We start from the raw sequence: 27,998 nt of genomic DNA, 5'->3' as shown, positions 1-27,998 counted from the left end.
GTTTGCACTATCAAAATAAGGTGTGCACTTTTCTGTTATTCGCTGTCTATGAGAGGTCATTTACATGCATAAGTGACTGCCATTTATGCACATTCCTTATAGAATTACATCCTATATGATTGTCGTTTTATTTTCTTGACTCTGAAGCTTAGCTGAGATTAGGTGGCAGAGCCGGTGGTGGGCGGCGGGGCAGGTGGTTGGGAGGCGAGGATAGTGCTGGGCACACTTATACTGTCTGTCCCAGAGCCGGTGGTTGGGCGGCAGGGATAGTGCTGGGCAGACTTATATGGTCTGTGCCCTGAAAATGACAGATACAAATCAAGGTAAGGTATACACAAAAAGTAGCACATATGAGTTTGAAATAAAAGTGGGAGGACGACCAAGGATTCCAAAGACTGAAAGGATATATAATAATAAAAATGTTTATTGAGATATAAAGACTCGACACAACGTCGTGTTTCGGCCGTTAGGCCTGCATCAGGAGTCTTAATGCCGAATGCTTTTGAGAACTATTTGATGAAGGCAAATCCTCAACAAAGGGAGGTCTTTAGAAAGACCGTTGTGAAGGTAAGCGTGCTTCATTGTCTCCTCTGACACAACGCTTGTATAGAATGCTGCAATAAGCTTATACAAGCGTTGTGTCAGAGGAGACAACGAAGCACCCGAAGTGGTGAACTGGATTAGGAACTGGTTGACGGACAGACGCCAGAGGGTGGTGGTGAATGGAGTTTGCTCGGAGGAGGGAAAGGTGAGTAGTGGAGTGCCTCAGGGATTGGTGCTGGGGCCGATTCTGTTCAATATATTTGTGAGTGACATTGCCGAAGGGTTACAAGGTAAAGTTTGCCTTTTTGCGGATGACACCAAGATTTCCAACAGAGTGGACACCCCGGAGGGAGTGGAAAACATGAAAAAAAGATCTGAAGAAGCTAGAAGAATGGTCTAACGTTTGGCAATTAAAATTCAATGCGAAAAAATGCAAAGTGATGCACTTAGGGAGTAGAAATCCAAGTGAGACGTATGTGTTAGGCGGGGAGAGTCTGATAGGCCCGGACGGGGAGAGGGATCTTGGGGTGATAGTATCTGAGGACCTGAAGGCGACGAAACAGTGCGACAAGGCGGTGGCCGTAGCTAGAAGATTGCTAGGCTGTATAGAGAGAGGAGTGACCAGCAGAAGAAAGGAGGTTTTAATGCCCCTGTATAAGACGTTGGTGAGACCCCACCTGGAGTATTGTGTTCAGTTTTGGAGGCCATATCTTGCGAAGGATGTTAAAAAAATGGAAGCGGTGCAAAGAAAAGCTACGAGGATGGTATGGGATTTACGTTCCAAAACGTATGAAGAGAGGCTTGCTGACCTGAACATGTACACCCTGGAGGAAAGGAGGAACAGGGGTGATATGATACAGACGTTCAAATATTTGAAAGGTATTAATCCGCAAACGAATCTTTTCCGGAGATGGGAAGGCGGTAGAACGAGAGGACATGAAATGAGATTGAAGGGGGGCAGACTCAGGAAAGATGTCAGGAAGTATTTTTTCACGGAGAGGGTGGTGGACGCTTGGAATGCCCTCCCGTGGGAGGTGGTGGAGATGAAAACGGTAACGGAGTTCAAACATGCGTGGGATATGCATAGAGGAATCCTGTGCAGAAGGAATGGATCCTCAGAAGCTTAGCTGAAATTGGGTGGCGGAGCAGGTGGGGGGAAGAGGGGGTGGTGGTTGGGAGGCGAGGATAGGGGAGGGCAGATTGTACGGTCTGTACCAGAGCCGGTGATGGGAGGCGGGACTGGTGGTTGGGAGGTGGGAAATACTGCTGGGCAAACTTATATGGTCTGTGCCCTGAAAAGGACAGGTACAAATTCAAGGTAAGGTATACACATTTGAGTTTGTCTTGGGCAGACTGGATGGACCATGCAGGTCTTTTTCTGCCGTCATCTACACTATGTTACTATGTTACCTCCCTTTGTTGAGGATTTGCCTTCATCAAATAGTTCTCAAACGCATTTGGCATTAAGACTCCTGATGCAGGCCTAACGGCCGAAACACGACGTTGTGTCGAGTCTTTATACCTCAATAAACATCTTTATTATTATATATCCTTTCAGTCTTTGGAATCCTTGGTCGTCCTCCCACTTTTATTTCATTTCTTGTTGTTGTCCGTGGGGCGTCTAGAGTTCTCCGCCTTCTGGCGGATATTTTTTCTCTGCACATATGAGTTTATCTTGTTGGGCAGAGTGGATGGACCGTGCAGGTCTTTTTCTGCCGTCATTTACTATGTTGGTCTTTTGTACTGGGTAGCAATTGTTCATAATCTAACCTAATCTGTCCCTTTGCCCCATCTATGTATTTCTCCTATCCGGAACTGGTAATCACCACTTGCAGAATTATGTAAGCCACATTGAGCCTGCAAATAGGTGAGAAAATGTGGGATACAAATGTTATAAATAAATAAATAAATAAATGTTACTATGTTACTATCCTGCCTATATTTTGACCCAAATCGGGAGATGGGCGTTTTTCTCGCAAAGGCGCCCAAATCGGTATAATCGAAAGCCGATTTTGGACGTTTCCAATTGCACTCCGTCGCGGAAATGAATAAAGTTGATGGGGGCGTGTCGGAGGCGTGGTGGAGGCGGGACTGGGGCGTGGTTATCAGCTGAGGAGAGATGGGCGTCTTTAGCTGATAATCGAAAAAAAAAAGGTGTTTTGACCGCGATTTTGGGTCACTTTTTTTGGACCCTTTTTTCTCACGAACAAGTCCCAAAAAAGTGCCCCAACTGCCCAGGTGACCACTGGAGGGAATCGGGGATGACCTCCCCGGACTCCCCCAGTGGTCACTAACCCCCTCCCACCAAAAAAAAACCCCCACTTTAAAAACTTTTTTTCCAGCCTGTATGCCAACCTCAAATGCCATACCCACCTCCATGACAGCAGAATGTGTTCGATCCTGTCACAGCCTTTCCCTGGGTCAGATGTGGCTCTTGGGTGCAGTACAGGGTCACATCAGCATTGCATTGTGGTGGGTGTAGGGTATTGGGCTCCGTGATTTCATTAGCTTGTGTTACAGTCTCACGATGTTGGTAGTTGGTAGGCTCTTCTCCCATGGTGCTTTTCCCCCTGCCTACTGGGTCAGAGTGTGCCCTGTTGTGTTTCCTGTTGTAGTCCATGCGGTAGTGGCCATTTTTGTAAGCCAGTTTTAGTTCCCTTTCCTGTGTTAGCCACGTTAGAGAACTTAGTTCTTCCCTTGAATGTGGCTGAAAGAGGGCATTGTACAGCATTCTGCCAGCTCGGACCTACTGCTAATCTCAGTACCAGGGAGACTCGTTGCCAGTGGGGCACAATCTCTGATCTGCAGTTAACTGTGAGTAAACGCGGTTATTCCAATAAAGGACGTTTTTGGAGAGATTAGTCTTCAGGTGTCAACTGGTGTGCCAATGTTATACAGCAGCAACAAGTCCTAGAGGCCTGCGTGTATGCAGGTCCCTGGATCACTTTTAGTGGGTACCACAGTGCACTTCAGGCAGGTGGCCCCAGGCCCATCCCCCCCCCCCCTGTAACACTTGTGCTGGTAAATGGGAGGCCTCCAACACCCACTGTACCCACATGTAGGTGCCCCCTTCACCCCTAAGAACTATGGTAGTGTTGTACATTTGTGGGTAGTGGGTTTTGGGGGAGGGGGGTTGGGAGCTCAGCACCCGTGGTAAGGGAGCTATGCATGTGGGAGCTTTTTCTGAAGTCCACCGCACTGACCTAGAGTGCCCAGTTGGTGTCCTGGCATATCAGGTGGGCCAGTGTACTACGAATCCTGGCCCCTCCCACGACCAAATGGCTCGGATTAGGACGTTTTTGAGCTGGGCGTTTTTAGTTTCCATTATCGCTAAAAAGAAACAAACACCCAGCTCAAAAACGTCCATTTTTCCAAAAATACGGTTCGGCCCGCCCTTTCACAGACCCGTTCTCGGAGATAAACGCCCATGGAGATAGGCGTTTGCGTTCGATTATGCCCCTCCACGTATCCTTCCCTGCAAGTCTACATCTCTTTTGCAGCTGGCTTTCATAAAGAGTCTATCATGTACAGTATTCTTCTACATCTATTTCCATAAATAGCAGCGTCATTTCACAACTGGGCAATTGGGAACAATTGTATATAATGGCGCCTAGAGGTAGATACCACTTAGGTGCATCAAAGGCACCATTAATTGGCAGGTAACATAGTAACATAGTAGATGACGGCAGAAAAAGACTGGCACGGTCCATCCAGTCTGCCCAAGAAGATAAATTCATATGTGCTGCTTTTTTTATTTGTACTGTCCTCTTCAGTGCACAGACCATATAAGTCTGGCCAGCCCTATCCCCGCCTCCCAACCACCAACCCCGTCTCCCAACCTCCAGCTCTGGCACAGACCGTATAAGTCTGCCCAGCACTATCCCCGTCTCCCAACCACCACCGTTTTGATTATGGATTTGTTGAAAGCAGAGAATGCTGCGCTTTTATGACTTTTACTTGTTTGATTATAACTTTGAACTGAGTGACGGATCTTTGATGGTCCTGCAGGAAGGACTTACTGGCATGTGTAACCATTTTTGATGCCTCGTATTCACCGATTTGTGGCACACGGATGTTCCATTATTTTTAGTATTTATTCAGTAATTATAGCAATGAGGAGTCAGAAGACATGCCTGGCATTCAGACATGTGAAGGGCAATTCCGCAAACTAGTTGCCCACATAAACACACCACTTGCACTCGTAAATGTATAGAATACTAACACACAAGTGTACACTTACGTGCAAAAGTGCTATCAGGGCACCTAAGTGGTATTCTACAATGGCACATGTAACATGGAGGAGTGGAGGAGTATCCTAATGGTTAGTGTAATTAAACTCTGGTATTCGTTGCCAGAGAATGTGGTAAAGGCAATTCGCCTAGCTGGGTCTAAAAAGGTTTGGACGGCTTCCCAAAAGAAAAGTTCACAGACCATCACTAAATGTACTTGGGGAAAATCCACTGCTTATCTCTGGGACAAGAAGTATAAAATGCACCTGTGTGTACTAGGTGGTATTCTGTAAGGTAGGGCCTAGGTGTCATAGTGCTTAACTGCAAAGGGAACATATACACGGGCAAAGTATAGATGGGCCATGGGTGTGTCCCCCAGGTACGTGTGTAGTTTAATGAATACTGTAAATGATGCAGGTCACTTGGCCCCTTTAGGCATGCCAAATTACGCCTTCCATTGACATGCATAAGAGGGCATGCCTACACATGGCTGTACCAGTGCTGACCTTATGCTAGTATTCTATATTGAGAGATGCTGTTATGGAATTAACATTATGTGTATGGCATTGGAGCTCCTACACTGGGGTGACAGTGTATAGAATTGCCCCCATAGGCCTATATGTTGAGCTCCTATTATAGAGGCAACGTATGTACCTTTGTGCCTTTATCAAGTTCCCTCAGGGGGAGTAGGTGCACATTTACACTGCTGCGAGACATGTGTGACTGTAAGTAGTGGTGTACCAAGTGGGGGGGGGGGCGGTGGGGGCGGTCCGCCCCGGGTGCACGCCGCTGGGGGGGCGCCGCGTGCCTGTCGGCTCTTCGTTTTCATGCTCCCTCTGCCCCGGAACAGGTTACTTCCTGTTCCGGGGCAGAGGGAGCATGGAAACGAAGAGCCGACAGGCGCGGCACCCCCCCCCCCCCCCCAGCGGTGTGCACCCGGGGGGGGGGGGTTCTTTCGCCGGGTGGTCGCGCTGCACCCGGGGGGGAGGGGCGGGACGCATCGGCGATCCGCCCCGGGTGTCAGCGCCCCTAGGAATGCCACTGACTGTAAGTAAGTGCCGAACAGAGTGGGCACATATGCACATAAAGTATGACTCTGATTATCTGGACTATCCTCGGCAGGGGGTGGTTAGGATAATCATAAATCCGGATGATTGGACTAACCACTAGGCTACTCCTCTACAGCACTGAGAGAGCCACCTTTTGATATAGCAGCATTTAGTCCCTAGTAGTCCACATGCCGCCAAAGTGAAGCTGGACCTTCCTTTGGTGGAGGGGTAACCTCGTGGTTAGTACAGCAGACTTTGATCGTGCGAAAGTGGGTTTAATTCCCACTGCAGCTCCTTGAGACTCTTGGCAAGTCACCTAACCCTCCATTGCACCAGGTACAAATAAGTACCTGTATATACTATGTAACCACTTTGAATGTAGTTGCAAAAACCACAGAAAGGCAGTATATCAAGTACCATTCCCTTTCACTTTATATGAATGGAAATCAGCACCCATTGGAATGGTTTGGGAGACACTGTAATTCCGATAATTGTGAAAGGATTAGTGACATTTTTAGATGATGAAAATATATATGACGAAATTTGTTGGACTTTAGGTGAAATTCTTTATGTAAGATACATTTTTATGAGCATTAAGGGGGTAATTCTATAACAATGCACAATGCCTATTTTCCAGTAAAGAATACTAGTGTGGCAGGTGAAATTGCACCTATAATTTAGGCCGTAGAGTTGGTATAAGTGTTTGGGCCTAAATGCTGGGGATACACAGATAACGTATAGTATTCTAGACTATCACAGGTGCTACAATGATTACAGTTACTAAATTATGGTATCCTAGACTTTAACCCCTAATTCAATATATATTGCTCAAAATTGCATGCACAAATTTGGGCACACACCCAAATTGTGCATGCAGTTTAATTGCTTAACGAGCCAATTAGCACCAATAGTTGGGTGTTAATCATTGGCACTAGTTGACAATAATTAGAATTTATGTGCGCATCTTTATTGTCTCTATTCTGTAAAAAAGTACATGTAAATTTTTCAGTGTGGATCTGAAAAGTGGGCGAGGCCATGGGAGGGGCAAGGGCAGATCAGGGCATTTCTAGGATTTGCGTGCAGTGCTACAGAATTTGGGGGAATCTGCGCCTAACTTAGGTACGGGGATTTATACCAGGGTTCAGTTGGTGTAAATCCTTGCATCAAAAATTGGACGTGGATCCTGGTGTGAAGCGCTATTCTATAAACACTGCCTGACTTGGAGCGCCATTTATAGAATAGCATTTAGGGCACATTTTTTGGTGCTCAAATTTGGGGTTCATTTACAGAATTGAATCCTAAGTGCTAACATGTATACCAGCTCAATGTCTGGCATAAATTCTTGCACCTAACTGTTGGCAGTTAGGCTGGTAAATGCAAGTATTCTTTGCGCATAAGTGTTAGGCATCAGTGGTATAACTATGGGGTTCATGGAGGCCTGGGCCCCCCAAATTGGCTCTGGGGTCCATGGTTTGGCTAGCAGGGGTCCCCAACCCCACCAGCTGAAGCATTTGTCTAGCGTTGGTCTTTGGCTGTCCACCGTATTGCCTGCCCTTCTCTTCCCCCTCATGTCATGTGCTTGCTCATTTTAGTGAATCTAAGTACACGCGTTATGAATGCTTAGTTTCACTAAAACAAGCATGCATGTGATGTGAGGGGAAGAGTGGTGCAGGCAATGTGGAGGGAACCAACGGTGGACAAATGATTCAGTTGGCAGTGGTTGAGGTCCCCCATCAGCCAAGGTATATGAGGTGGCAGCAGCGAGGGGGGAGCGGTGGGGAGGTGGGCCAAAATATGTCCCCCACTTTGGGCTCTGGACCCACCCACGTTGAGGTCTGGGTACGCCCCTGCTGGCACACTCCTGACCTTCCTATGCCCCTCCCAGGTCCACGCCCCCAGCAGTGTGCACAATGGGCCCGATATTCAAAACTAATCAGCCAGGAATGGCTCCTGGACAGTTAAATCTCAAGGAGAAGCTGAGAGATCACCTCATGCTCCACTTTCCCAGTTGTAAAGGGGTGGTATACAAATCAGCCCACACTGCCAACTTCCCATTTAATGCAGCCACATGGTGGAACGCATTGCCCAAAGACACATGACACAACACTGCCTATGAAAGCTTTCGTAAAAAACTGAAAACGAGTGTTGAGTACGTTATGTTCAGCATTAACAATGTTCAATAAAGACTTCTAAAAATGTAAAAAACAAAACGAAATTTCTGCTGATAGATTCAACTTAAGTCCGAGCTACAAGGCATCCTGATAAGCTGTACTTGATCATGTTTTCTTTCCATCCCCGACCTGGCTCTGTTAACTCACCTATGTTCCTAGTGCCCATCACCTGGTTGCTGCTTATCCTCTACCAGACTCCATCCCTAATCCTGTTTCCACTATCTTTCTGATCACTCCCTAATCATGCACCCCTGACCTGTATTTGTACATCTGCTTAATGTAATGTAAGCCACACAGAACTGACTCCACTTGGATGAATGTGGGGTATAAATCCAATAAAGTAAAGTAAATAGTGTTTTAGCACCTAACTGCAGATATTCATAGGGAGAAAACTGGTTATCTCCCGCTGAATATCTGTGGTTAGCAACTAGCTGCTAACTGGCTGTATTGTGCGACATAGCTGATTAGGTGCGGATATTAAGTACCAAACCAGCTATGTTTAGTGGTTACAATAGACAGGGTAAATAACAGGCTTATCTTTAAGCACTAAGCACTTAACTGGTTAGTGCTGAATATGGGCTGAACCGGTTAAGTTGCTGCGGCCAAGAATGAAACCGGATATTCAATGCCAATTGCTGCATAACCTATGCTATTAGGTTATGCATGCAACTAACATTATTCAATAAACTGTGCAATTCTGGCCACTGCATCTCAAAAAAGATGTAGTGGAATTAGAAAAGGTACAGAGAAGGGCGATGAAAATGATAAAGGGGGATGGGATGACTTCCCTATGAGGAAAGGCTAAAGCAGCTAGGGCTCTTCAGCTTGAAGAAAAGAAGGCTGAGGGGAGATATGATAGAGGTCTATAAAATAATAACTGGAGTGGAATGGGTAGACGTGAATCGCATGTTTACTCTTTCAAAAAATACTAGGACTAGGGGGCATGCAATGAAGCTACTAAGTAGTACATTTAAAACAAACTGGAGAAAATATTTCTTCACTCAACATGTAATTCAACTCTGGAATTACTTGCCAGAGAATGTAGTAAAAGTGGTTAACTTAGCAGGGTTTAAAATAGGTTTGAATTGCTTCCTAAAGGAAAAGTCCATAGACCATTATTAAAAAGGACTTGGGAAAAATCCACTGCTTATTTCTAGAATAAGCAGCATAAAATGTATTGTACTGTTTTGGGATCTTGCCAGGTACTTGTGACCTGGATTGGCCACTCTTGGAAACAGGATTCTGAGCTTGATGGACCTTTTGTCTGTCCCAGTATGGCAATTCTTATGCACTTATAACGCTGGTGGCAGACAGCAAGAGCATTGCCTGCCACCAGCTGAATATGGGGGGAATGTATTTTGCGTGCACATTTTGTAGATACTGACTACTGGCAGTTACATATGTAACTGCAATTAGTGCCAATTAGCATCAATTAAAGCAAATTATAACCAATACTTGGTCATTAATGCCAATTAGCATCTAATTATGCTATTAGGTTATGCATGCAACTGACATTATTTTATAAACTGCATGCAAATTTGCATACTAACATCCTGATTCTTTATATGGTGCTTCAAATTGCGCATATTCAATTAAGTGTGCAACCTAATTGAATAATGAGCCAATTAGTGCTGATAATTGGCATCCTAACAAGCAATTGTTAGCACTAGTTGGTTGTAATTAAATTTTAAATGCGTGAGTCTGAAACGAGGGCGTAGAAATAGAAGTTTCATGGACGGTTTGGAGGCATTCTGAGATTTTGCACATGTAATTTATAGAATAAAGGGGAAGCATGCTTAATTTAGGCGCCAGGATTTGCACCACGTTTCAGCTCGTGCAAATGACTACACCTAAAGTTATGCGCAATTCCAGGCCATAGGTGCTAATTCTATAAACTGTGTCTAACTTTAGATGCAGCTTATAGAATACCCATATGCGCTTTTTTTTAGCACCTATTGTTGGGCGCCATATATTGAGTCTAGTCCTAAACGCAAAATTGGGCACAGAAATTTAAAGAATCGGGGTTTAACCCTGAGGTGGAATCTTGGCATTTACGTGCATGTGGCACCCACTTAATAGAATTACCCCCTAAGGGCCAGTTGCACTAAGTATATTGCCACTAATACTTAATGGAGAAAAACCTTTAATATCTGACCCAGTGGTATCGTCTCAGGGCCGTAAACTTTGTTTTTCTAGGACTTTATGTTTGGGTTATCCCAGTGTTGTAGCGAGGGCTAATGGCACCCAGGGCGGGTCGCCGCTGCGCACCCCCTCCCGGGTGCAGCACAGCGCGACCCCCCCGGAGGGCAACCCCCCCCCCCGGACCGCATTCTTACCTGCGGGAGGGCCAATCTGCCCCGAGTGCACGTCACTCGGAGCTGTGTCGGCCCCGCTGGTTCCCTGCTGTCTCTGCCCCGGAAGTGCAGAGGGAGCAGGGAACCAGCGGGGACGGCACCCCCCGAGCGCGTGCACCCGGGGCGGACCGCCCCTCCCGCCCCCTTCCTATGCCACTGGGTTATCCCTCAGTTAGAAAGGTGCGTTTTAAGTCTGTTCATGAAAGTTTATTCTCAGTTCAAGGAGCAAGACTTTGGAATTCTCTACCTTTAGACATTAAACAAGTGCTTTCATATTTTCATTTCTGGAAATTTTTAAAGACTTCTGAGTATTGAGAATTTTTTAGGATGTTTGGTTCAATGATTTTTAAGTGACGTAAAGTTGTACCTGGTATGCAATTTGTTTGCTTTTTATTGATATATAATTCATCTTTATATGAAGAGATTTTCTTCTATGTGTAAACCGCCGTGAAGTCCTTTTGGACAAACGTGTGGTATACAAGACATAGATAGTATAGTATATAAATGTATATATAGTGTAAATTATCAATTTCATTGCAAGTGTTCTTTTCTCACGTCTCTTTATAGCTGATCCCTGAAATATCTTCTCTATCCTGGTTTACAACCATCGTGCCTTTAGTGCTTGTGTTAACAATCACGGCCGTCAAAGACGCCACAGATGACTATGTAAGTATTTCAAGCAGTTTGCAGCTGATCTATTGACAGTCGCGTGGCACAGATTGTTTTCTGTGACAGTCAGTGACACACTCTCTAATCTGGTGGGTTCTCTCTTGACGAATGACCAGCATACGTTTATCAGGATGGCACTTGTGTGACTTGGGGAATGCATGAAGTGCCCTCTGAGGCCCAGCCGTCATGGGATCCTTTTGCAGAAGGGCTTTTGCTGTGGAGACAGACCAGGATAATGGCTTTTTAAAAAAAATTGTAAGCTGCTTTGTGTTAATTAAAGTCAACTAAATAAAGCTGGAATGTGTTTGTAATTCTGCTGCTTCAAGTAGCTAGCTTATATTTGAAAAAGCCAATGGTTTGATTTATGCTCTTTTCCTGGCTCCTCTATGTAAGCAGCTGCTGCCCAGGCTGCCATGATCCCCTTGGCTACTTCTGCTTTTTGATCGATTATATTCTAATCCAAATTTCAGCTAGAAATAGGGAAATGGTGCTGCCTGTCAGCTGTCTTGTTGGTACACCCTTGTATATATGTTTTGGACTGGCCGTGTCTTTCTGCCTTTTTGGGTGTCCAGATCAGTTGGGACCAGCCTCTGTTGGGACTAAGCTGCTATGAACTTTCACCCAGCTACAGTAGCCCAACTGGGCCATAGACTACATCGTTATCTGGAAGCAATACTCATCCTCCTGAGGTTGGCTGTGAAGTGCTGCTGGTGTACAATTTCTGAGACACCTTCACCTCCCCATGCCCCAGGGTCTGGTGAAAAAATAAGCATAATTTAGGGTGACCATGGAGGGGCAGCCCCTGCTCCCCCAGTGCCACAGGTGCTAATGCTGAATCAGTCCCCCTGCTCCTGCTGCCAATGTGGCTTCCTTACCCTTCCCTCTCCCCTTCAGTAAGCAGGCAGACTACACCTGTGTTGTGGATGCTGCCTGTGTAGCATCTGCTGTGGACCCAAAGCTGGGTCCAGAAATTGAACAGGCTCTCCAGAGCTTTCAGGCTGGGCATACAGCTACTTTCTTAAATGTAGTCATGTTCAGGAATGCTACACATACATTTTGGGAGAATGTGGGACTACTTTACTCTGATATAATAAAAAATGTCTAAATCCCGTGGGTTACTGGTATGTGTGCAGGATGAGTTTATAATCATAATGAGGATCACCTAGGTAGGAGGTCAACGTTGAGTCTGTTTTATAAAAGCAATGTAGGTGCCTGATGTGAGGAAGATATCAACGTGGGCTACTGTTAAGATGGGTTATTTTAAGCACAGGGTTCAATTTTATGCAATGAGATCCTGTGCTAAAATAGCATGACTTGTGGTAAAATAACCCATCTTAACAGTAGCCTTTGTTGATAACTTCCCCCTTAAGTGCCTTTATAAAATAGCCTTTCAAAAGTTATGGAAGTCACGGCTTCAGTCTTGTACGTTTATATTTGCTCAGAGTAGATGTCAGTGTATTTGGTGTTTATTGGTCTATATGAACTGCCTGTGTGTCTTATAAAATATGTTTGTCGTTAATGACTCCGTCCATGCCCTGCCCAAAGTACGGTCTGGAACAGAACGTGCCTGTTCTGTTCCCCGGCAGCCTTAAATTAGTTTTATAGTGTGGCCCTAAAATGTGTTTAATGCCTTTACTGTTGTTCTCACTTCTAAGGATTTTTACTGCTGCAGTCACTCACTTCAAAGATATATGAGCAATGCATTGTGTGTAATGTAGTCTCACATATAATGCAGTCACCCCTACTTGTTTGTATAAAGTCTGTTACTGGTGGTCTATTCTCCTGCTAGACCTCCTCCTCTTCTCAGCCAAGCCTGGCTCCTTTGTTTACTTACTGTTATTTCCTGGTCATTCCTACTATCTCTGTCCAATCGAAGACTGCCCTCTGGGACCACTCCTACTACCTGATGACAGGTTCTGTCACTATTGGTCCCTTTACCTCTCCCTCACTGGGCTTGTACGGACCCTTTCTTGATCTCCATCAGACATTCTCCAGCTTGCTTCAGACAGCACATGTCCTGCTATCCCCTCCCCAGCAACAAACTTGGTTTTTTACCTCGTTCATTCTTTCTCTCAAGATATTGCACAAATCCAGCACTCCATCTCTGAACTGCTTCATCTGCCTGACCACTATCCCACCTCTGTAATAGGCTTCTTTTTTTTCAGATTTCTATCTCCAACTGCTAATACAGCTCTCAGAACTCGGGTCAATACTTCTGAAGATTTGCTAAACTGACTACATTTATTCAATAAAGTAAATTTCAGAAATTAAAGATGCTTCAGGTTTGTTCTGGTGTGCCGAGTTATACTTCTTGGTTATTAAAGCTTTAAAGATATTATACTTTAAAAGGCCTTGACAGTGCCTTCTTGTCACTATTCATTCTTTGGCATGTGTATACCATGGGATAATTTTATGCCCTTTCTATGCATAAAACAGAGTTTATACATGAAAAATCCTTTAAAAAATTAACCCCATTATTATTTTAATTTGTGGAAGACCTTTATTAAGTTCAAAATGAAACAAAAAGCCAACCATAACAAATACAACTTCAGATAGAAGTAACACTCCACTAAGAGACAATTCTTCTGAGACTCCTGTATCAGGCTTATCACCGCTGGAATCAAAGCTACAGTGAAGTAATGTGCTTCCAGTACCACCCCCCCCCCCCCCCCCATGATCTCAGCCCTGATCCATAAACCCTTCTCCCGCTCCCTAACAACCCTGAAGAAACAGTAAAACAGTAGCTCAGGGCTCATTCATCAGATACATGCAAATGAGTCAAGGCCCCCAAATCTTTAACCATTTTCATATGGATTTCCTCTTTTTAGCTGACAGTTTTTATGTGTCATAGAAGCACCAGAGCTTAGTCAACCATCACTGATGCGATGATACCTCCTCAAATTTCCAGGCACCCATCTATTGAACAAAAACGTTCCTGGAGTCCAGAGAATCATCCGTTCCATGTCAGTGCTTGCCGGGCATAAGGCTCCCTGAGTCTGCTCCTTGGGCAAGGAACTCTGAGCATCCTCCTTTCCATAGAAGAGGAAGGACACTTACATACTTTTTGCATACTTATTTACAGCCATACACTTCCAGTTAGGATCATCTCCTTCCACCCACAGGCTGTGTTCTTGGCTTAACATCACAGGGCATTCAAACAGGTAATTAAAATAAATCCCAATTCCAGGCTGGCCTGACTCTTTCCACTGTAGCACTCGGCCTCTGTACTTAATTAACCTGTCTTTTAACAGCTGATTGCCTCTGATTACCAAGTGAACGGAAATCCTGCCATGCAGCTTTTCCTTGGGCTCCTAGCCCTCTCCAGGGCTTTGTCCTTTCCTGTCATATGAAGTCCTTTTGCATCTCTCTCTCTCTCTCTCTCTCTCTCTCTCTCTCTCTCTCTCTCTCTCGCTGTCTCACCTCATCTGCTTCTTTTCTAAGTTTGGGATTTTACTCTGACTGAAATTTCCCCAGTTGGATTCCACTGCTTGATTAACTCTAATTGGGCTCGGAGTTCAAACTGTTGCCCTGTATTGCTCTGGTATTGCAGCCTGCTCACTTTAATCACCACAGACTGCTTAGAAAATAAAATACTACAGATTCTTTTAGATTTGTATTGGGTAAATAAAACTCTTTATTTGCACTTTAATTGAAGAGTGTATAAGTCATTATTGTTCCAACTACACAATGATTAAGAAATACACACACACTAATCGAGTACATTACTAAAGGAAGGCTATAGGAAAGTAAAATAAGAAATATATATATATATATATATATATATATATATATATATATATATATATATACAGTGGTGGAAATAAGTATTTGATCCCTTGCTGATTTTGTAAGTTTGCCCACTGACAAAGACATGAGCAGCCCATAATTGAAGGGTAGGTTATTGGTAACAGTGAGAGATAGCACATCACAAATTAAATCCAGAAAATCACATTGTGGAAAGTATATGAATTTATTTGCATTCTGCAGAGGGAAATAAGTATTTGATCCCCCACCAACCAGTAAGAGATCTGGCCCCTACAGACCAGGTAGATGCTCCAAATCAACTCGTTACCTGCATGACAGACAGCTGTCGGCAATGGTCACCTGTATGAAAGACACCTGTCCACAGACTCAGTGAATCAGTCAGACTCTAACCTCTACAAAATGGCCAAGAGCAAGGAGCTGTCTAAGGATGTCAGGGACAAGATCATACACCTGCACAAGGCTGGAATGGGCTACAAAACCATCAGTAAGACGCTGGGCGAGAAGGAGACAACTGTTGGTGCCATAGTAAGAAAATGGAAGAAGTACAAAATGACTGTCAATCGACAAAGATCTGGGGCTCCACGCAAAATCTCACCTCGTGGGGTATCCTTGATCATGAGGAAGGTTAGAAATCAGCCTACAACTACAAGGGGGGAACTTGTCAATGATCTCAAGGCAGCTGGGACCACTGTCACCACGAAAACCATTGGTAACACATTACGACATAACGGATTGCAATCCTGCAGTGCCCGCAAGGTCCCCCTGCTCCGGAAGGCACATGTGACGGCCCGTCTGAAGTTTGCCAGTGAACACCTAGATGATGCCGAGAGTGATTGGGAGAAGGTGCTGTGGTCAGATGAGACAAAAATTGAGCTCTTTGGCATGAACTCAACTCGCCGTGTTTGGAGGAAGAGAAATGCTGCCTATGACCCAAAGAACACCGTCCCCACTGTCAAGCATGGAGGTGGAAATGTTATGTTTTGGGGGTGTTTCTCTGCTAAGGGCACAGGACTACTTCACCGCATCAATGGGAGAATGGATGGGGCCATGTACCGTACAATTCTGAGTGACAACCTCCTTCCCTCCGCCAGGGCCTTAAAAATGGGTCGTGGCTGGGTCTTCCAGCACGACAATGACCCAAAACATACAGCCAAGGCAACAAAGGAGTGGCTCAGGAAGAAGCACATTAGGGTCATGGAGTGGCCTAGCCAGTCACTAGACCTTAATCCCATTGAAAACTTATGGAGGGAGCTGAAGCTGCGAGTTGCCAAGCGACAGCCCAGAACTCTTAATGATTTAGAGATGATCTGCAAAGAGGAGTGGACCAAAATTCCTCCTGACATGTGTGCAAACCTCATCATCAACTACAGAAGACGTCTGACCGCTGTGCTTGCCAACAAGGGTTTTGCCACCAAGTATTAGGTCTTGTTTGCCAGAGGGATTAAATACTTATTTCCCTCTGCAGAATGCAAATAAATTCATATACTTTCCACAATGTGATTTTCCGGATTTAATTTGTGATGTGCTATCTCTCACTGTTACCAATAACCTACCCTTCAATTATGGGCTGCTCATGTCTTTGTCAGTGGGCAAACTTACAAAATCAGCAAGGGATCAAATACTTATTTCCACCACTGTATATATGTTACTCACAACATCACTGGTCAGAAATTATATCATTCAGGCCCTTATCTCATCAGCTGGGAGGCCTGTTGCAGTGAAAGCCCGAAGTCTCCTTATGACCAGGAACAAGTCTTTCTGCATGATACGTCTATCCACAGATGAGCCTCAAAGGTCTGCTGCAACAAGCCCCCTTTTTATTAAGCTAAAACTTATCCAGGAATGTACATGAGGATTCAGTTCAGGTAAACAAACCACTGGCCAGGTGGCGAATCTCCTGAACCTCAAGCATACCCCGCCTCCCACCTGCACAAGCTGACTTCAGAGACATTCCAACCACCCCGCCTCCCTCCTGCACAAGCTGGCTTCAGAGACATTCCAACCTGTTCTTGAGATGTGCCTTATCTCATACATTGTTCTTGAGATGTGCCTTATCTCATACATTGTTCTTGAGATGTGCCTTACATTCCAGCCTGTTCTTTGAGATATACAAGGAAAGTCACTTTTGGTCAAAGATAGAAGATTTTAAAAATGTATTATCGATCAAAGCAAGAATGAAAAGCAATCCTTAATATTTTCCATCACATGCCCACATCCCAGAAGGCTTGTCTTCAATGGGAACTCACATCCTGTCAACACAGAAATTTCACGGAAAGGATTGTGGAAGTGTGGAATGGCCTCCCGGTGGAGGTTGTGGAGTTGAGAACTGTGTCAGAATTTAAGAAGGCATGGGATAAGCATGTGGGATCACTTAGGGAAAGGAAAAATTAGGGGTCACAGAGGATGGGCAGACTGGATGGGCCATTTGTCCTTTATCTGACGTCATGTTTCTATGTACCTTCTATATGGTCACTTTCCGGGTTTTGCCGTTCACCATGAAAAGAAGTCCAAAAGGAAACAACCATCTATACTGTTGATTAGCCGTTTGCAAATAGCGTGTTACTGGAGCTATATCACAGCTTCTCTATATGGTACTGTGTGCCAAGTCCTGGTAAAAACTCTACAGTTGTCCCAAATGAAATCCTTTTTACCCTTAGCTCTGCGCAGTATTTCCTCTTTTAAAGTAAATTCTTGAAAGCAGACAATAATGTCTCTTGGCGCCATGTCTCTGCGTACTCCCACTCCTCTCTGTACTCTGTCTAGCTTAATTGGCATCATGTCAGACGAATCAGCCTCCTGAGTCTTTGAATTCAGTAAAGCTCTGCAAATGGCTGGTACTGCCTTGGTACAATCTTTATACTTCTCTACTTCGGGAATCCCCTCCAAGCGCAGATTGTGTCTTCGAGATCTATTCTCCAAATCTTCGACCATCCCTGGAGCTTGTTTGTTCCAGAATCGTCAGACGCCTCTCCACACCATCTGCTTTTTCTTCCATGTGTTCCACGCTCATCCCGATCTCATTAATGTCTCTCCGGAGTTCCCCGGGAGCCTTTTGCAAATCTCCTGCATCTCGGATTTGATGGCTTTGAACCAGCTCACTACTTCTTTTTTTGTAATCTCCTCCTCTGCCGACTCAGAACAGGTCCTGTTTTCCTCATCCTCCAAATCGCCATGCTCCACCGCCATATTGGATGCTTGAGCTCCCGTTTTGCGGTTCAGCGTTTGGCTTCCTGCCGGTATGTATTTAAACTTCTCCAAACGCTTTCTGGTGTGCATCATATTAATCTTCCACTCTGTTGGTGGAAGTTTTCATACTGAGGAGGATCAGAGAGGGGTATAATTCAGCACTTTACCCGCTGCTCGAATGGAATTAAAGCTTCAGGCGTCCAGTCACTTCCTCCTCCAACACAGAACTCTTTATCTTACTCTTTTATGCCACCGGTCCTTAAAAGAGGTTTTAAGCAGCATACAGATGTTAACACTTGGGTTGGTATTCAACTGTGGCATATCAGGTTAAAGTTAACAGGATAGATTATCTGGTTAACTTTTACTGAATATTAGAACATATGAAGGCCCATTTTACTTAGAAAATAGAGATCAGAACTAGATGTCCAGGTGCTCATTTTCAGCAGAGCCTTTTCTAAAATTCCTGTAGGAGTGCACATGAATTTGCCGGCACATACAGCGACAGCAGCCATTTAAATTTTTGTAAAACTTGTATATTAAAATTTTCATAAGCAGTTACATAGCATGGACGACCATTGCTGTTAGTTCCTGTAACTGATCACTGCCATTAGTTGTTCCATAAGAGCCACTTGTCGTAGTTTCTGTTTCCAGCCTGAGACTGAAGGAATTACAGTGGATTTCCATACTTGCCATTGTAAAGCAAGTAGCTAATAGCCTTTGGAGACCTAAATCCAAATTAGTAAATCCAATTCCAAGCAAGCAGATTGAGCCACTGAACAAGAGTTTGCTGTATTTAAGATAAGTTTTAACTATTGAAACTATCTATGATTTATGAGTGTATGTGGAACATTTGAATTGGGCACTTTTGAGCACTTTGACATTTATATGATGATGCCAATAGTAACTTTCCTTTATAGTTGTCAGCAGTGGCGTAGCCAGACCTCGTGGTGGGAGGGGGCCAGAGCCTGAGGTGGGGGGGCACATTTTAGTCTGCCACCCCGCCACCTCACCCCCACCCCCACCTCCTCGCCGCACCCCACAACAGCAAATACCGGGTCTCCTCGCCCCCCTCCACCACCGTGCCGCTCCCCTGCCGCACCCCACAGCACCAAATACCTTTGCTGGCAGGGGTCCCAACCCCCACCAGTCGAAACCTTCTTCAGTGCCGGTCTCCTCGCCTCCCCCCCAGCTCAGTTTCACTTAAAGGAACGTGCAGGATGTCAGGAGAAAGAAAGCACAGGGCAGCGAATGCAGCACGCCAGAGATTGGCGCTGAAGAAGGCTTCATCTGGCGGGGGTTGGGGACCCCGCCAGCAAAACTAGGGGCTCAAACTAAATCTGGGGAGGGGGTGGTGGTCAGGCCCCCGTGGCCCTACCTAGCTACGCCCCTGGTTGTCAGTGCTAAACACGTGCAGAGAGGCTCCACCTTCAGGTTTAAAATAAATAGAGAGAAAACTAAATTCATGGTTATTTTGAGTGCCTTCTGCCCTATCCCCTACCACACTATCACAATTGACAATACAAGCTTCCCTTTAGAAAAAAATTTTAAAGTCCTGGGTGTTACCCTAGACCAAAACCTGACACTTCAGGATCAAATAACCTCAGTCTCAAAAAAAGCCTTCAATACGCTCTGGAAGCTGAGAAGAATCAGAAGCCTCTTCCCTATTGCAACCTTTCAACTCCTAATTCAAACTCTGATATTATCCCAACTGGACTATTGCAACGTGCTATATGCTGGTTGCAAAGATCTGAGCCTGAAAAAACTACAAACCATCCAAAACACGGCTGCCCGCTTGATCTTCAGGTCACCCTGCTACCAAAGAGCCTCTCCCCTACTACAAGCACTCCATTGGCTTCCCATAAAAGCTAGAACAGGTTTCAAGATTCTTAATTTGTCTTCACAATCCTTCAGGGACTAACCCTCGACTACATGATCGCATTAATCAACCTCCTGCTCAGAAATGCCATGGCGGATGCACAAAACTATTTCCTCCATTTCCCAAACTGCAAGGGAGTAATTTATAAATCCCTTCTACCCCACAACCCAATCCTGGAACACCCTATCCTCAAACATTAGGACAGCCATTCCCAACCCAGTCTTCAGGGCACACCTAGACCCATCAGGTTTTCAGGATATCCACAATGAATATGCATGAGATAGATTTGCATGCACTGCCTCAATTCCATGCAAATCTAACTCATGAATATTCATTATGGATATTCTGTAAACCCGATGGAACTAGGTGTGCCCCAAGGACTGGGTCAGGAATGGGTGCCCCGAGGAATGGGTCAGGGAGCCCATACGCCAGGCCCCCTCCCTGACCATCTTCAAATCATTGCTCAAAGCCCACCTCTTCAATGTCGCCTTTGGCACCTAACCACCACACCTCTACTCAAGAAATCTAGACTGCACCAGCTTGACATTTCGTCCTTTAGATTGTAAGCTTCTTTGAGCAGGGACCGTCCTTCTTTGTTAATTTGTACAGCGCTGTGTAACCCTAGTAGCGCTCTAGAAATGTTAAGTAGTAGTAGTAGTAATGGCTGCATTAGGAATGTAACCGACTACAGCTAATATCATACCTCTTCTCAAAATTCGTTACCGAAAGAAGATAGCCTCCGAAAATCGAGCATTCATCCCCTACCATGGCTCCTATCTACTCTTCAACTAAATTAACATTGAACGCTTCCCTGCATACCAGATTCTATACCTCTGATTCCACCCCCCCACCACCATACACATAGCTATACTGTTACCCGACTATTCTCCACGACTGCTGGACTCTCTGATACAACAGCAGATTATTCCGTTACCCAACCTGCGAACTTTAGCCTCCTGGCTACACCAAACCTGATACACTGTAGACCTGAATGTTATATAGATTAGTTTCCCTGCTACCCTGTAAATACAATGCTTGCATCTCTCTGTTTACCTGTTATATAGCAGATGTACATAGAGTAGGCCTCCAGTTTACCATATATATATATATATGAAGATATCCTGTTCTTTATTTATCTAGCTATCATAGTTAATTCTTCGTTACGCTGTAAGCCTGTTGATTACAGCTTCGCATTACTATCAGGCTTATTTTTGAAAAAGAAGGGCACCCATCTTTCGACACAAATCGGGAGATGGGCGTCCTTCTCTCAGGGTTGCCCAAATCGGCAAAATTGAAAGCTGATTTTGGGCATCCCCAACTGCTTCCCGTTGCGGGGATGACCAAAGTTCCCGGGGGTGTGTCAGAGGCGTAGCGAAGGCGAGACTGTGCCTAACAGATGGGCATCCTCGAGCAATAATGGAAAAAAGAAGGGCGTCTTTACTTGGTCCATTTTTTCTTACGACCAAGCCTCAAAAAGGTGCCCGAACTGACCAGATTACCACCAGAGGAAATCAGGGATGACCTCCCCTGACTCCCCCAGTGGTGACTAACCCCTTCCCACCCTGAAAAAAACAACTTAAAAAACCTTTTTTGCCAGCCTGAAATATCATACTCAGGTCCATCGCAGCAGTATGCAGGTCCCTGGAGGGGAAGGTATGTGTGTGTCAGCGGAGGCATAGCGAAGGCATGGACATCCTTCCTTCAAACATTTTGGACGTCCTGAACTGCAGCCCCCACAGGGATAGCCAAATTTCAAGGGAGTGGCATGGAATGCAGGAGTGGCCTAGTGGTTAGAGCACTAGTCTTGCAATCCAGAGTTGGCCTGTTCAAATCCCACTGCTGCTACTTGTGATCCAAAATCCAAATAAATAAAGGGGATGTGAGAGGCATAGCAAAGGCATGGACATCCTTCTCACAGAAATATCCACATGTTGGACGTCCTCAACTGCTGTCGCAGGGACAGAGGCATAGCGAAGGATGTCCTTCACCCATACTCTAAAAAAAAAAAGACGTCCCTGACGAGCACTTGGACATTTTCACCTGGTCTTGTCTTTTTCTAAGGTTGTAGACAGCTATTATACATGCAGCTTGTTTGCATGTATGAAGCTGTCTTTGGCATGCGCAGAGCAGCCATGCATAATGCTTGGCTGCTCTGCACTGGCTTCCCCTCTTTAGGAAATTGTGTGCAAATGAGCTAACAGCGAGCAGCTCATTTGCATGCGATTTCCTTCATGCATGCCTATTCCTTTCCGAATCGCTAAGGGATCGGTATGGGAAGGGCTTTTTCCGTTCAGTTAGTGCATCTGGCTGAAGGTAAGGGAGCTATGTACCTGGGAGCAATTTGTGAAGTCCACTGCAGTGCCCCCTAGGGTGCCCGGTTGGTGTCCTGGCATGTCAGGAGGACCAGTGTACTACGAATGCTGGCTTGTCCCACGACCAAATGGCTTGGATTTGGTAGTTTCTGAGATGGGCGTCCTCGCTTTCCATTATCGCTGAAAATCAGAAACGACCAAGTCCTGGGGACGACAATCTCTAAGGTCGACCTAAATTTGCTGATTTGGGCGTCCCCGACTGTATTATCGAAATGAAAGATGGACCCCCATCTTGTTTCGATAATACGGGTTTCCCCGCCCCTTGTTGGAGCCGTTCTGCGAGGACATCCCCAGGAAAACTTGGGCGTCCCTTTTGATTATGCCCCGCAATATAAACCACGTTTCATGGATACTGTTATTCTGTAAGCCACATAGAGCTAAAGGTGATTTGGATAATGTGGGATATAAGGTTAAATAAATGGAAATTTGGCCTAGTGGTTAGAGCACCAGCCTCAACATACAGAGGTGGTTGGTTCAAATCTCACTGCTGCTCCTTGTGATCTTGGACAAATCACTTAACCCTCGGAAACTAGATTGGGTTCTGATTCCAAGATGGCGTCCTACATACACGCACCTGTGTGAGCTCCCTGGGGACGCTGCGAATTCTTGCCTCTTGCGGCTCCCTTGTTCCGTCGTTCGCGATGGGAAAGCGGAGGGGAAAGGTGAGGGATCTCCCCTCGATTCCTGGACCTTCGTCGGCTTTGAGACAAACAACTTTGCAGTTCCCCAGGACGCCGCCGGGACCTCTATGTACATCGACTCCTTCTGCCACTGTCGACGTGACGGCGTCGATAGGAAGCGGAGACGGGGTTTCCTTAAGCCCCGAGGACCGCAGGGAACCTCCACAACCAGGAAGTGAACTATTCGCCGCAGCCCAGACAGTGCCCGATACCGAAGGGGTGAATTCGGAGCTGCCAGAGGGGAGGACAGCGGCGAATTTGAGTGGGACCCCGGACTTTACTTTATCGGCCGATTTGGCCTCAAAGGTACTACCGCAAGCTATTATTAATAGACTTTCTCGTACCGAGACCCCACCACACTCCCTTTTGCCAACAGGTGGAATAAGTAAGCCTTCTACTGTGACACTTGAGTCACTGTGGGATATGGTATATGATACTCACTCCTCTATGCAAAGTATGCTGAAAGAAAATACTAAAGATATTAAAACTCTTTCAGAAGCAGTTCTGATTCAGGCACAAGTGACAGCACAGCAGTCCTTTAAGATTGAAAAGCTAGATATTAAGATTCAAGAAATGGGGTCTTTGGAATCCGTTTTGGTTAAGGACAATAATTTCCTACACAAACGTTTGGAATACCTTGAAAACCAGTCTCGGAGACTTAACCTCCGGTTTCTTAATTTCCCCAAGTCTCCTTTAATTTCCTCAATAGAGATGGTGAAAAAATACATGATTGACATTCTGGGAATGGATAAGGACTCATTGCCTCCCATAACTCGAGCCCATTATATCTGGAATATTAAGGGGACAATGGGAGATCCCCCTAGACGAGAAATGGGTGAAGAAATGAATCTTACTTCCTTCCTGGAAAGTTCATTGGACGTGATTACCTATAGGACTACAATGTTAGTCACTTTTGTGCTGGAGCCAGATCGGAATGCAGTTTTAAGACTTTCCCTGAGGCATTTAGATGATCTGTTTATGGGCTCCAAGGTTAGGATTTTTCCTGATCTTTCTAGGCCGACACAAGTGAGACGCAGGGCCTTTTTGGAACTCCGTCCCAGAGTAGAAGCCTTGAAAGCAAATTTTGTTTTACGTTTTCCTTGTATATGTACTGTTATGCTTGAGGGTAAACAATTTCAATTTGTAGACCCTAAACAGCTTAAAGATTTTCTAGAAGCTAGAGTTGATGTGACTGTAATATGCCCTCCTACACAGCAGGCTGGAGTCTGAATTTAGAGGTAGCAAGTGTATAATATTCAATGCTTTTTCTCTTTTTCCTTTTCCTGGAATCATTTTTCCTTAGTGTGGACGGAAAAAATGTTTATTGTTTCCTCATATTATTTTCTGTAAGGAATTTCTTTTGTTATTTCAATGTGAATTGTACTATCACATTATTGTGTGAATCATTAAATGATTAATAAAGGGAAAAAAAAAAATCACTTAACCCTCCATTTCCTCAGGTACAAACTTAGATTATGAACTGGCCCCTCCAGGGACAGAAAAATATCCAGTGTACAAGAATGTAACTCACCTTGCACTCCTGCTTTTATTTATTGCATTTGTATCCCACATTTTCCCACCTATTTGCAGGCTCAATGTGGCTTACATAGTTTTGTTAACACAGTTAATCTTGGATGTCAGGTACAGTTATTATTGTGCACAGATTAATTAAGGGAAGAAAGTAGAGAGAAGAAGGAAGGAGTTTATTAGGTATAGTAGAAGGTGGGTTTTCAGAAGTGGATTAGTGAGGTTCTGGGTTTTCATTGTAGGCTTTGTTGAAGAAATATGTCTTGAGGAATTTGCGAAAGATAATTGTTTCGTTGATTGTTTTCAGGTCTCTAGGTAGTGCGTTCCATAACTTCCTGCTCATGTAAGAGAAGGTGGTAGCATGCATCAGCTTGTATTTTAGTCCTTTGCAGCTGGGGAAGTGCAGGTTGAGAAACTTGTTGTACTGAAAAAGGTGTGAGCAAAATCCAACCCTCGCCAGCTGAAGCCTTAGTCCAGCGCTGGTCTCCGGTGCCGCCGCCACCATATTGCTTGCCCTGCTCTCTTTTTCCCTCACGTCCAACATGCTCCTTTTATTGAAATTGAGCATTCTCAGTTCTCTAAAAGGACTGTGTCGGACGTGAGGTGAAAAGAGAGCAAGGCAGGCAATGCAGCAGCGCCGGAGACCAGCGCTGGATGAAGGCTTCAGCTGGCGAGGGTTGGGGACTCCCGCCAGCCAAGATATGTTACAGCAGCGGCAGTGGGTGGGGAGCAGCAGGGTGGCGAGGCAGTGGAGGGGGGAGGCAGCGGACAGGGAGGGGGGCAGACCAAAATGTGCCCCCCCACCTTGGGCTCTGGCCCCCTCCCACCTCGAGGTCTGGCTACGCCCCTGATAGAAAGTAGTAGTAAATCTGGTGCTTGGGCGCTGAGATGTTACATTCCTGATTCCAGCTGTTGGTGAGAGAGCTGTAAGAGGCTGAACTTGGAGCCTGTTGTTGTGAAGCACTTTTAGTCCAATAGTAAAAAGTCAGACGTTCAAGGGAAAAATCAATTGTTTTTGTAAGCCGACACATTAGATACGGCTGGTAAATCACTCAGCGTTTATTATAGATAAGCTGCTTCCAGGAAATTATATGCCAGATTGCAAATCTTGTGAAAAATAGAAACACGGCAGCTTTATGCATAAAGTTTTAATTTGAAACGTAACTTTTCCAAACAGAAAAAACATATTTTGAATGCCTTTGTTTACATGGCCACTTTATTGCCAAACATAGTAGATCTTGAATTTCTGGTTAAAAGAAATGCATTTAGTGGAGCATGTACAGGACAAATCTTACAGATGAGAAAAAAAAATTCAATGGGAGAAACATCTAGATGTCCATCCCCCACCCCCTCCCTCTGTTTGGTTGATTGTGAGCTTGAGCCCTTTTTCTTGTGTTCTGTGTTATGTCATTAGATCACTGTCCTAGGGAATTTAAATTACTTCATGAAGAACCACTGTTTATTTTATAAAAATGTGTTGACTGTGAAAAACAGATTAAGGCAAAATTTTGTGTTTTCAACTAGATCCAGGGTGACGGCAGAAGACATTTACAATTAAAACCACAGGGCAAATGCTGTTGTTTGTCAGAGCAAAATGGCCTAAAACAATTAGACCTTTTTGGGTAGAAGTCAGGATGGAGAATTAGATTCATGGCCTGTTATCATACAATCTGTCAACTCCATTTTGTAGGGAAACAAGAAATACACATAAAAATTTCACATTCCCTCCTCCATCCTCCCACCCTCCTGACTACAGCAAGCAGCCACTGGATGGCAGTGTTGTATTATACAAACTTCAATAGAAAGAGAATTTCTGGCAATATTGAAAAGAAGTTTTGACTCCTAAAATAAAACACAAGGCCGAGTGTGACCACTTCATTGTTGAGCTTGTTCCTGCACACAGGTTTCCCCGTAGGCCATATATGTTGGTTTTATTTTCACTGCGCTCACCAACTGCTCCTAGAGGACCAACGCAACATCAAAATATATCCATTGGCATACGGTATTTCAGAAATAAAAAAAAAAGACAAGAAAGAAAAAATAACAATGGCATGCTTCAGCTTAAAAGAAAATGGGAAAATGCCATGATGATGATCATGTGTTCTAGAAAATGTTTTACATTTGAAATGGTCTAAATAAACAGGGGGCTTAGCAGTGGGAAAAACATTTCTAGCTAGAAAGCATAACACTGGTTGAGTTTATGAAGTGGAGGGGGCCAAATGGAGCAGTCTGATTTGTTGAGATTTTCAGGCTGGGGCAAAACTGTTTATAGAATCGCTGCCTGACATTAAACACTTTGAGCAGCCTCACGACTCAGCTGTTCAGCTTCTAGCAAAGCAAACTCTTGCTAACCTACCTCTTTAGGATGGCGCTTCCACCACATCACAGAGAACTAAATTATTGAAGCTCTCCGTAGAGCGAGAGTGTTCTAAAGAGCTCTGCTTCATGTTCCCTGTTTCATAAAGTGTGATTATTAACCTATAGGGCTCCCATAACTCGATAGAATGGTGTTCAAGCTGTAACCTTGATATTCTGATGCAGTATCGAACTGGTAATGACTGACTTATTTTTTAATGCAAAGTTATTTTCTTAGACTGTCTGTTTAAAACTAAACCAGAGGTTGCGCTGCTCAGTTACAAAAACCTAGATTGAGAACCTTCTAGAGAAAGAGAAAGTACCTGCATATAATGTGTACATCTTTGTGTGCGTCTAGTAGCGCTATAGAAATGATGATTAGTAATAGTTCCTGGGAATGCTACAAAAGCAGCCTGTGGGTAGGGAATCCCAGTCATTGTGCAACGGTGACACCTACTGGCCAGACTTAGTATTGCATAGCTGTGGAGGATTGTCAGGGCTAAATGAGTTGGGATTTGGAAACAAAAGTTGTTGGCAGCTTAGCCCAGCAGAGGTTGGTTCCGACTAAGATGCTAGCCAAGGAAACAGCATGAAAGTTGAGGCAAAAAGGAGTCTAAATTTGAAAAAATACTGAGTGCTCCAGCAAGCAGTAAATCACAGGCTCTGGATTGTGCCTTCTGTATGCATTTAGTTTGGAGTATCAGAAATGCAGAAGGCACAGCCCAGTATTAGAGCAGGATCAGGCTATATATCAGTAATGGCAAACCCTAGAGCACAGTGAGGGTCATATTTTGCCTCTCTTATAAAAGCATACAGGTGCCTATGAGGCTGATTTTTGAAAGAGAAAAATGTCCAAAAAGTGGCATAAACCGACAGATGGATGTTTTTCTAGCAAAAACATTCAAATTGTTGTTTTTTAAACCCATTTTTTAGACATTTGTCTATGCTGTTCATCAGCAGTGCATCCATATCACAAGGGGGCGTGTCAGAGGCATGTTAAGGGAGGGATTTGAGTGTTCCTAACACTTAGGAACACCCAAATCTCGCCCTTAACATGCCCCTGACACTTGGACATTTTTCTGCCTTAATGGAACAAAGCAAAAATGTCCAGGGTTAAAATTTGGATGTTTTGGCCTAGACTTGTTTTTAATAATGACTATGCTACAAACAAGTGCCATAAATGACCAGACGACCACTTCAGGAATAATGGGATGACACCCCC

The 27,998-nt window shown here is 44.7% G+C and overlaps 1 protein-coding gene across 1 annotated transcript in view; it reads left to right on the top strand.

Annotated features, from left to right (window-relative positions):
* The window catches only part of ATP8B4 (ATPase phospholipid transporting 8B4 (putative)), a 467,603-nt gene that overhangs the window by 180,171 nt on the left and 259,434 nt on the right, over positions 1–27,998 (top strand). The window contains exon 5 of the mRNA XM_030189574.1: positions 10,914–11,012. Coding sequence (XP_030045434.1) covers positions 10,914–11,012 — 99 coding nt within the window. The remainder of the gene's footprint in view (positions 1–10,913; positions 11,013–27,998) is intronic.

Source organism: Microcaecilia unicolor, chromosome 1 (genome assembly GCF_901765095.1).
Source record: "Microcaecilia unicolor chromosome 1, aMicUni1.1, whole genome shotgun sequence".
Classification (NCBI taxonomy): domain Eukaryota; kingdom Metazoa; phylum Chordata; class Amphibia; order Gymnophiona; family Siphonopidae; genus Microcaecilia; species Microcaecilia unicolor.
Note: the sequence above shows the minus strand (reverse complement) of the source record. Positions and strands in the feature narration are given on the sequence as shown.